This window comes from Dendroctonus ponderosae, unplaced genomic scaffold (assembly GCF_020466585.1).
Source record: "Dendroctonus ponderosae isolate FM_Combo_2020 unplaced genomic scaffold, Dpon_F_20191213v2 Dpon_F_20191213_1, whole genome shotgun sequence".
Taxonomy (NCBI): Eukaryota; Metazoa; Arthropoda; class Insecta; order Coleoptera; family Curculionidae; genus Dendroctonus; species Dendroctonus ponderosae.
Window position 1 is genome coordinate 47,595,358 of NW_026017110.1, and position 11,292 is coordinate 47,606,649.

At 39.2% G+C, this 11,292-nt stretch overlaps 1 protein-coding gene across 1 annotated transcript; it reads left to right on the forward strand.

Annotated features, from left to right (window-relative positions):
- Window positions 1–2,966: 2,966 nt before the first annotated feature.
- LOC109535028 (A disintegrin and metalloproteinase with thrombospondin motifs 3) lies at window positions 2,967–10,922 on the forward strand. The gene is made up of 18 exons (XM_019900842.2): window positions 2,967–3,650; window positions 3,704–3,889; window positions 4,038–4,266; window positions 4,446–4,717; window positions 7,430–7,557; window positions 7,610–7,818; window positions 7,876–8,004; window positions 8,060–8,212; window positions 8,264–8,377; window positions 8,431–8,563; window positions 8,617–8,783; window positions 8,886–9,067; window positions 9,122–9,243; window positions 9,297–9,429; window positions 9,480–9,745; window positions 9,828–10,093; window positions 10,142–10,379; window positions 10,508–10,922. The coding sequence occupies exons 1-18, from the start codon at window positions 3,578–3,580 to the stop codon at window positions 10,817–10,819; spliced, it is 3,312 nt and encodes a 1,103-aa protein (XP_019756401.1). The 5' UTR covers window positions 2,967–3,577; the 3' UTR covers window positions 10,820–10,922.
- Window positions 10,923–11,292: the final 370 nt, after the last annotated feature.

Sequence of the window (11,292 nt, forward strand, 5' to 3'; positions counted from 1 at the left end):
AGCCATTTTGCAAAAAAGTGAAAAATTGGCATGTTTCTTAAAACTCGTTCTTGCACAGTTCTTTGAGAAAATTGATAACTCGAACAAGATGAAGAATGCAAACTTAAGTATCAAGCGATTATATAGACAACGTACGGTGTTTTGTGGCTGAAAAATTTCAAATTTGAGAGTTTTTCAAATCAAATCTAGCGCTAGGCCAGTCCATGCACAGTTATTTTTGAAAATTCGTAACTTGGTAACTGCAAAAAAAGGAAGCTTGTGCATTACGGCGGATCTCAGAAAAAAGTTGGCTATTTTTGTCAAGAGAGTTCCAAATTAACGACTTATTCAGACCTGTAGCAAAAACATTCTAAAACTGGCGCGTTTCGTAAAACTCGCTCTTGCACAGTTTTTTGAGAATCTCCATAACTCAGAAACTGACAAGAACTGAAACTTAGGCCTTAAGGCATTTTGTAGAGAAAGTATGCTTCTTTATGCCAGAAAAGCTTTTAATCTGAGTAGTTTTCAGAATTTCTCAAAATTTGGGTTTTGATGACAGTACAGTTACAAATTTGAGTGGCATTCAACAATTTTTCAAATCTAGTGTATTGCTGAAGGTTCGTTAATGCACACTTAATCTACAAATTTCGTAACTCCCAAACTGCGAGGAAACGAAACTTGTGGGTTACAGCATGTAATAGGAAAAAGTCGTTTATTTAGGACAGGAGAGTTTCAAAATTGGAACATTTTCCGGCATTTTGCAAAAACTATTCCACAACACGCACGTTTTTTAAGACTTGCGCATGCACAGTTACTGGACAAAAAATTTGTATTTTTAGTCCAGCGTTTTTCTGAAGGCCAGTTCGTGCACAGTCACTTTTGAAAATTCCTGACTTGGAAACCGCAAAAAAATTTAAACATATGCATTACGTCGTTTTAAAGAAATTAATTGTATATTTACGACTGGGAAGTTTAAAATTTAGAACATTTTCAAACATTTTGCAAAAAATTGCATGGAAAACTGGCGGGCTTTTTAAAATTCGCTCTTGCACAGTTCTTCGAAAAAATTAATCTCGGAAACGACTAAGAAACCAAACTTTAGTATCAGGTCATTTTATAGAGAACGTACGATGTTTTATAGCTGGAAAATTTTATCTTGGAGTCGCTTCCAGGAATTTTTAGGGAATTTTGAAATTCAAGCGCCAGTTCATGCACAGTTACATTTAAAAATTCCTATCTCAAAAACCGTGTGGAAATTATACATGTAAATCACTGCGTTTTAGAAAAATAAGTTTTATGTTTTTGGCAGAAAAGTTTCAAATTTGGGACATATTCATCCATTTTGCAAAAAAATTCAAAAATTGGCATGTTTCTTAAAACCCGCTCTTGCATAGTTCTCTGAGAAAATAGAAAACTCGAACACGATGAAGAAAGCAAACTTAAGTTAGTTTAGTTAAGATTATATAGACAACTTGGGGGTTTTGTGGCCGGAAAATTTCAAATGTAAGTCTTCTTCAGGAATTTTCTGAGATTTTTTCAAGTCTAGCGCTTTTCCGAAGGCCAGTCCATGCCCAGTTACTTTTAAAAACTCGTAACTTGGTAACCGCAAAGAAAAGAAGCTTGTGCATTACGACGCTTCATAGAAAAAAGTTGGCTATTTTTGTTAAGAGAGTTCCAAATTAGCGACGTATTCAGACATTTAGCAAAAAAAATTCAAACTGGGGCGTTGCGTAAAACTCGCTCTTGTACAGTTTTTTGAGAATGTCCATAACGCGGAAACTGTAAAGAACTGAAACTGAGGCTTTATGGCATTTTGTAGCGAAAGTATGCTTTTTAATGTCAGAAAAGCTTTTAATCGGAGAAGTTTTCAGAATTTTTCAAACGACGGTTTGCCTGAAAGCTTGTACAAGAACCGTTATTTCAGAAACTATCCAACTTGGAAACGCCACGGAAGTAAAACTTGTGCATTGCAGCACTTTATAGGAATAAGTTGGTTACTTTTTACAGCAGAATTTCAAATTTGGCCCATTTTCGGGGATTTTGAATTTTTTTTTAGAAAACTGGCGCTTTCATGCTCATTCGTCTAGAAGATTCATAACTCAGAAACGGCAAAGAACATAAAATTGAGTGTTCCGACATTTTATGAAGTAAGAATGTTATTTGAATCCAAAAAAGTTTTAAATTTGAGGCCTTGTCAGGAATTTTCTGACGGTTTTTCAAAACTTGCGCTTTTTTTTGAATTAGCTATTTTCAAAACTATGAAAAAATGAATCATGTGCATTACGGTTCTTCATAGGAAAAAGTTGGCTGTGTTTGGTGGCAGAGCTTAAAATTTGGAAAATTTTCAGGTATTTTACATAAAATTTACAAAAACTGGCACGCTACTTGAGATCCGCTCATGCAGAGTTCTTTTAAAATATTTATAACTCGGATGCAAGACGACAGAAAACTTCGACCATACGCCATTTTTTTAGAGAAAATGGGTTATATTAATTTTTCAAAGCTGGTGCTCTATTTTTGACTGTTTTATAAACTAAAAACTAAAAATTGTCCATTACCCTGTTTTATGGAGGAAAGATTCTTGATTATCGCCGGAAAATTGAACATTTGGATCTTTTTTCTGCGTGTTCCGAAAATTCTTTTAATGAGCCTATGCAAAGTTATCTGATTAAACTTGTAACTCGGGAACGATGAATACATTTAATTTGCGCGTTGTTGCATTTTGTAGACAAAAATAGGTGTTTTAGTACTAAAAAGGTCCAAAATTTGATCGTTTTCAGGCATTTTTTGACAACCTTCCAAATTAAGCGCATGCCTTAGAGCACTTTCAGGAAATTCTTAACTTGGAAACTATATAAAAACGCAACGAAAAAGTTTTTAGTTAACAAATTTACCATTTTTTGGCGATATTTCTGAACATTATTCAAAACCGGCCTCTTTCTTCTGTACGTGAGTTTCTTCACTTGGGTGATACTAAAATCAGTAGTAGAACGGCTAACAAACAAACATATACAGCAAAGAATCAAAACGAATTGGAGAAGCAGGCCGAAACGCAAAATGCTGAACCAAAATTGATCTAAAACGACACAAACAAGTATGAATCTTCTGCAAAATCAAACAAGGTTTAATGCAAAAATGCTTGCAGAAAAAAACCATCGGATAATTAAACTTAAAGTCGACTTGTTTGAAATGTTTGCATTGCAAACAGTCAAAACTGAGCATTCAAGCTTCTAAACCATTTTAATACATATGTGATTTCCGGTCTAAACACAGAACATTTTTATAAATCTTTCTTGATGTTGGGGAATTTGAGATTAATACACTTCGAAATCCTCATCTACTTACGTGATTCTTATCTCTGTTGTCAGATTCTTCTATTTTATATTCCTTCCAATAACTTCCAACCATGTCCATCGTCTATTTCTGTAATAAACGAGTTTTATGCGACAATTTACAAAACTAATTGCAATGAATAATGATGATTAGGTCAAGAATACCAATTAGCCGCCGTACCACTTAAGTCGTTAGACATTAATTAAAACGCATCTGGATCTGGATTCAGTCGAAGTTTGTTCGTTCGAAGGCTTTCGGAATCGATATGTTTCGTGCAAAGCTCAGAGTCATCGAACTTACCCTTCTTTTGGCCGTTTTTGAAAGCATTCAACCCATTGGTGAGTAGAACATTCATTAATTTAAGCTGTGGTTTACTCTGGTTTTTCACAAGTGCCGGTACCGCATTCTAAGTACTTAGAGCAGCACGACTGGCAGGACTTAGAAAACGTGCATCCTCATCAGGGAAATCCGGAAATGTACTTGATAGTTCACCCGAAAGTTTCCCGAGAAATCATCTTTGAGCAGCCGATTCTGCTCATACACATAGACAAATGGTTGCTGATATTCACCAAGTCTGGTAAGTAGTTTTTAAAACATGAAGCTAAAAAACGTTTTTTTAAATTTTGCTTTATCAACAAATGAAAATGACTTTCATTCAACGCCACCCTAGCAACTCTATAGCTAATTCAATTATCCCGAAGTGAATCCAGACCCTTCTGTTCCAGATAACTTGCATTTTGCATCAAACTTCAAAGCTGAGTGGATAAAGGCCAACTCGACCTCAAGTTCGGACGCGACTAAATGCAGTTTTAAAACTGGATATATCCAGGGCCTGGAAAGTTGGAGCAGAGCGGCCGTGTCCATCTGCAACACTTTACTGACGGGTTATTTCGAAATGGGGAACGACTCGTATTTTTTCGAACCCTTCAATGACGCCCACAAATTGTTTAAAAGGTATGAATCGATTCAAATTCGTTACGCCCGCGAAATTTTTACGAAAGGAACGGAGTAAATTGGATTTTAACGACTAATTCCCGCTCAGATGCTTTGCATTCGCATGTCAACTTTAATCGACTTTTTCTTGACGAAAGAAAAGCTTTTTGAGAAAAGCTTCTTAAAATATTCCTTTGCAGCCAAAAGAAAAACAATTTTCCAACTAGGCCTGTTCGGGCAGCGCACACCGATTGGCTCTTCAATTTAACCGGGGACACCATCGATATCGAAGAAAATTATGGTGATTTTGATATTAGCTCTGATCATTCCATAAACGAGAGCAACGACTCTCGATATGAAAATGCGGATACTGAAATTCCTCTGGAGTATTTGCGCAAAGCAGCCAGTGGAAGTTATGATGAGGAAAATGGGTATTTCTATGACACTGCTTGGTCTGCGGTTATAACCGAAGGTAATTCAAGGGAAGAGAATATTTCGCAAAACTCTCCGTTTTCGGGTAGAGAAATTGTTAAATTTTAATTTATTAGGTTTTTAAGGGAAGTTTGATACGAACTAATAAGGAAAACAAAGATCTTAAAACGTTTCACCAAAAAGATCCAAGCGATTATCGAGATATTTCCAACCTTTTCCGAGATCGAAGCTTTCAAACTTTGTCGGAAAAATTAAGCAATGCCATTTTGCTTCTAAATTCTTAAGGCGAAGAATATCTGACGAAACCTCATTAAGGTAGGATGGCGCTCAAAACGCTCTATCGAAAAGGTCCTAATAAGTATTCAGCCATCTAGGCCTGGGTGACTCAATTAATTTTTAGGAGTTGGCGCAATGCTACGCAAATGGCTTGGTCCGCCAACCCAACGCACCGGCGCAGTCACTCAGTTCCGTTGCTAGGAAAATGTTGTTGACTTTTTTACTTGTTTTTAGATTGCAAAATTTCAGAACTTTCCAGTTTTAGCAAAGTTGCTCTTTTTTCTAAATGCCCAATTTTCTAGACTTATTAAAACACTCGCCTCATTGGTCGCTTTGTAAAAAGTTTTTATACCCCTTTCCAGCTTCGAATTTGGGACAAAAATCAAATAATTTTCTGTCAAAAAACGAATGAATAAGTGAAAGTTCATAATAGTTATTTGAAAAACTCGTCCTTTCCATTCCTAATTAAAATAAATGTATTTTATTAGTTTTGACTGAATTTTTGTTTGCTTTGTCTTCTACTCAAAAACGCTCTATTTTGTAGAGTTTTACTTAAAAATATTGACGATCTTCACCTTTCGTTCTTAAACTTTCTGAAACATTTGCTTCGAATTTTGGACAAAACCCTAATATTTTTTTCTGAATTTTTCCTAATAATATAGCTCCGAACAGAACAAGTGAAAGTTTAGAATCAATGATCAATGGATGTATTTTACGTGAAAAATTACAAGATAAATCTGTAGCTTTTTTCAGCGTCAAATTCGGGACAAAAACTAAAATAAATTTCTCCCGGTTTTTCCCGAAAATCATGAAAATTTTCTCAAAAACCGATAAAAAACCAAACCAACCCTCATCGCTCTGAAGATTTTTAAAGTTTCTTTAAAATTTTAGGTCATTCCGGTTTTCCTTTAGTTTTCCTTAAAAATACTAAATGATGAAATCAATTTTATTAAAATACTCGCCTCCTTCGTCCTGTTGTAAAAAGTTTCGAAGTCCTTTTCCACCTTTGAGACAAGAATCAAATAATTTTCTATCCACAAATGAACAGAATCAGCGAAAGTTTATAATAAATTATTTAGAAAACTTGTCACCTGCATTCTTTTGAAGACTGTAGACCTTGTTAAAAAAATGTGTTTTTTTAGTTTTGACTGATTTTTTTTGCTTTACTTTCCAGTCAAAAACGCTCTATTTTGTAGAGTTTCACTTAAAAATACTGACGATCTGAAGGGTTTTTACGCGAAAAATTACGAGATAAATCTATAGCTTTGAAGAAATTTTACAGAAAGTTTTTTCAGCGTCGAATTCGGAACAAAAATAAAAATAAACTTCTCCGGTTTTTTCCTGAAGATCATTAAGATTTTATCAAAAACCGATCACAAAACTAAAAGTTTTTAAGCAAAAACGCAAAGAAACATTATTTTCTGATGATTTTCTTATTTTCTGACAATAATGGGACAAAAATCACATAATTTTATTCAGTTTATTTCCGAAAGTAATCAAAATTATCTTGAAAAAACGGCCAGAAAGCAAAATATTTGAAAAATTCGCAACCCTCATAGCTCTGAAGATTTTTCAAGTTTCTATAAAAATTCAGGTCTTTCCAGTTTTATCAAAGTTTCTATTAAGCAATGCTTTCTACGCAAAAAAACGTATAATTTTTATATTTACTTAAAATTCTGACAATCTTCACCTTTCTGGAACCTTTTGCAGCTTCGAATTTTGGACAAAACCCTAATAATTTTTTCTGAGTTTTTTTCCCAAAAATATTTCCCCGAACAGAACAAGTGAAAGTTTATAATCAATTAGTCGGAAAACTCGTCACTTTTGTCGCTGTGAATAATTTGGTTTATTTAAATTCCGGTTTCTTCACTTTTAGGTCAATATTTCTAAACAAAGCTGTCCCTAAACAGGACAACGCGTTTTTCGTAAGGTTTTACTGTAAAATACTGGCAAACTGAGAGTTATTTATGCAAAAATGTTAAACGATGGATTTTACAAGAAAATTCGTCGTCTTTACAGTTTGGTCCTCAAACTCATCGCCTTTTTCGAATAAGCGAAGGAAAGTTATCTTGTTGATTTCGACAAAACTTAGGTTTTCTCAAAAAAGGACCAAGGAAAGCAAAAGCGTATAATCATCATCGCTCTGAAATTTTTTTCAGTGTGTTAAAATCCAGTCACCGTCCATGAGTTACAACTCATTAACTCAGAGAGCGGCAATAACTCAAAAGCGCAACTCAACACCGTGTTACCCAGGCCTAAAACCATCGCTAGCCGTTTATGAGATAGGAACTTGTAAAGTTTGGCGGATCGTTAATAGTTACAGTTTCACCAACCCCTTTTAGTGAAATTAATTTTTGAAATAATCTGTTAAACAGGCTTCAAAAGGAGTCTTGACTTCCAATATCAAACACCTTTTTTCCAGTCAGTCTTAGGCAATATTTTAGCTAAAGTGACAAAACTCTTCTACCAATTCCAGCTTATTCATCAGGTGGCAAGACTTTACCAACCCGCTGGCTGGAAATCGCCGTCGGCGTGGACCATTCCCTCATATCCTTCCATGGAAAGGACAAAGTCCAGCAGTACGTTCTGGCCTTAATGAACATAGTGGGTATCTATCCCGAATTCCAGAATACCGAAACCAAACTGGGTTTTTTAGGTGAGTGCGATCTACCAGGACGCATCACTAAGCGCCAACATTAAGCTGGTGATTGCCAGACTGTTGCTCTACGAGCACAGCAAGCACGGAGTAGTGCGGCCTGGAAACGCGAAAAAATCCCTGGAAAATGTGAATATCTGGAACAGGAAGCTGCACGCTCAACTGAAACCTGGACAACCCAGGCACGATGTTGCCATTTGGCTGACTAGGTCTGAACATTGCAGCATTGTAAGTTGGCGTTTTTAACATGTTCCGGGTGTTTCCAGATCTGACATTGGAGGCCCGTCTGGATATGCCCCTGTTGGAGGGGTGTGTGACCCTAAAAGGAGCTGCGCCCTAAACAAGGACGAAGGCCTAACCAGTGCTTTTATTATCGCCCATGAAATGGCTCACATGTGAGTGACTGGTGCTCAAAATGTATTAGTGACTAAAGAGGAAATTTCGTGTCAGGTTGGGTTTAAGCCATGATGGCGATAAAAAGGCCAGGAACGATTGTGAGCAAGATGCAGCAGACGGAAGCGTGATGGCAGCGATGGTGTCTGCCACATTCAGCAAGTTCTCCTGGTCAAAGTGCTCGCAAAGGGAGTACAAGCAGAAAGTTGGGTATGCAACCCAATCTCCTCCTTTTACCCAATCAAAATTTCCTGCTTGCAGCAACTGGACTTGTTTATTCAACGCGCCGCGCTCCAATGGGGAAATTCCACTCAATGCCACCCTCCAAACGGTTTTCAGCATGGACGAGCAATGCCGGATGGAGTTCGGGGAAGGGTAAACATGTTTAATGCCTCAAAAATCCTCTGTTACTTCAGTACCTCTTCCAGCTACTTAATGTGTCGAGCCTTCGACATAATCGAGCCTTGTTCCCACTTATGGTGCGGCCACAAAGACTCCCCCTTGGTGTGCAAGACCAAAAAAGGTCCTCCTTTGGAGGGGACTGAATGCGGATTTGCTAAGGTAGGCAACTGAGGCAGTTTTTTATTCCTGCCAATGACCTTAAGAATTGGTAGTGGTGCCTGAATGGTTATTGCAGCGAAATTCCCCAAAGGCCCGACCAGGTGCCGGTGCTCCTCAATCCCCAGCATGGCGGATGGAGCGAGTGGAGCTTGTGGGGTCCCTGCTCGCGTTCTTGCGGCGTAGGGGTGCAGTATCGATACAGGAATTGTGATAATCCCAAGTAAGACTTTCCTTTGAGCAAGAATTAAACTTGCAGACTTACAGTCTTGCAGAAGCACGTCTACTAGAGGGCTTCCAATAAACCTTAACAATGTGGTTTCAGGCCGTCGTTCGGAGGAAAAGACTGTGAAGGCTCCAACGAAGACTATCGTCTCTGCAACAAGTCGGCCTGTGAGAACCAATTTGTGGATTTGAGGGCCCAACAGTGCGAAATGCTGCCCCGGATCCTCAACGCCAGTTTCACTAGCACCAGCGACACCTGGTTGCCCTACGAAAGTCTCGAAGGTACCAGCAAGCCCCATTTGTTCTAACGAGTGTTCTACATGTGGCTTGTTCTAGAGGAAAGTAAATGCAAGTTTTCCTGCATGAGTGATGAGCGCAAAGAGATTCTCACCCTGGAGGAAAACCTGCCAGATGGCACGCCATGCTCCTATGAAGATGAGGACAAAATTTGCATCCAAGTTAGCGCAAGTGTTGTGCAGGAGGGTTTTTGTTGAGAGAGAGTGATTTGCAGGGAAAGTGCCTCCTGATTGGTTGCGACGGCCAGCTGAGCTCCACCGTGGTTCGGGACAGGTGCGGAACCTGTGGAGGCGACGGCTCTGAATGCAACACAACCACCATTCTCCTAAGGAGGAAAATGAAGAAAGGTTCAACGCTTCTTGCTAGTTTAAACCGTCAGCTAAGTCCCGAATTATAGAAGTGAAGAAGATCGCGGTGTTCCCCAGAATGGCCCGGCATATTCAGTTGGAGGCCAACGTCTCCTTCCAGGACAGGTCGCAAAAAGAATCCCCCAGCATTGCTTTTGTGTTGAAGAACCGGAAGAAGCGGGGTTATGCGGTCGCTATCCCCAACACTGTGCCGAATTCAAAAGTGGTGGAAGGTGCACACTTTTTTTACCGAAAGGATGGAGGTGTTCATAGCATTTGGGCCATTGGCCCGGTGCTGGCAGAGCTGCTAATTATGGCAAGTGCTTTTTCTTCAAAATTCCTGATTTTCCTGATGAGTTCCTTAATTCCCCCATTCGAATTTCTCTGATTGTTTCCAGATCATTTCCTCAGCAAAACAGGCCCTGAAGGGCATAAACGTGTCGGCCAACTCCCAATATTCCATCCACAAGGACTACATGGTGCCGTCAACCAAATTCATCTGGATCATTGGAGGTTGGGGTCCCTGTTCCCGAAGTTGCGGAGGAGGCAAGCGCCAAAAAACCGCCGCCTGTTGGGACAACCAAAACGCCAAACTCGTAAAACGCAAGTTTTGCTCTTTGCTGGAAAAGCCGGCAATGGAAACGGAAACTTGCAACAACTTTGGGTGAGTTTTGCTGGGAGTTTCCCACTGGGTGAAAGCCAAGTTATTCAGGTGCGAGTTCCAATGGGTGGCGGGAGGCTGGGAACCCTGCAGCGCCACCTGCGGAAGCCTGGGCATGCAGAGCAGGGAGGTTTACTGTGTGCCAAGTGCAAAATCTCAAGGCGAACTGGAGGAGGTTTGGAGGTACATGGTTAGCCCCAGGAGGTGCATTTCGAGTCCCCCAGCCACCTCCAAGCATTGCAATCGGTTTCCTTGCTTGTACCACTGGCAGTACAGCCAATGGTCTGAGGTATTTCTATATTTTCTTCTCTTCCATCATCAATCTTCTCCAGTTTCTTTGCACAAATCTTCACACCCATTTTTTGCAAAATATTAAATCATTCGACCAAATATCAGATGCTAATTCCTTTGCTTAAGTGTTCGGCTAGTTGCGGTACTGGCATCAGCTCCAGAACAGCGTACTGTCCAGCTCTGGATGATGGTACCTGCGGGGAACCTCCGCCACCTCAAAGGCAGATTTGCGCCGGAAACTTTACCCGATCCAGCAACCCGCTGTGCAAAGGGAGGAAGTTGAGGGAGTGCAAACAGGACGAGTCAAAGTACTGCGGTTTTAATCTGCTGCAGCGCTACTGCCAGCTGAAGGGTTTTCGGAGGTTGTGCTGCAGAAGTTGCGCCGGTTTTATGGAGAAGAATGCCAAGAAGCACGGTTTTATCATCGGCAGTCTATAGAGTTTTTAGGGGAATTGAAGGGAGTTTTATAGGTATTTTTCCAATCTTCTACTTTCTTATTTAAGGGAATTGCGTTGCCCGTCAATAAAAATGTTTGAAAGTGGTTTTTACTCTTACTGTTTTGATCAATGGAACAGATTTTCTGTTGTCAGTTTGAAGGGTTCTTAAGGATTCAAAAGGTTCCAGCTCTGCATTTAAAGCATGAACCGGCTCGGCTGATCTTCATCGGCATGCTGAGTCAAAAGGCTTTTAATGGGTTTATGTTACTGCGATAAGTGATTCATCAACTTATAGAACAAATCGTTTACGTTAAAGCAGCCGATGCGATCGACTCGTTTAGAGGCATTTATTATCTTTCGGGCAAAATTGCGCGAGATGAACCTTCACTGTATATTTAACTAACAAAAACCAAATATAAGTGCCATAAAACGAATTTTATTTAGATAATACATGGACCGCTAGATCTAAAAATA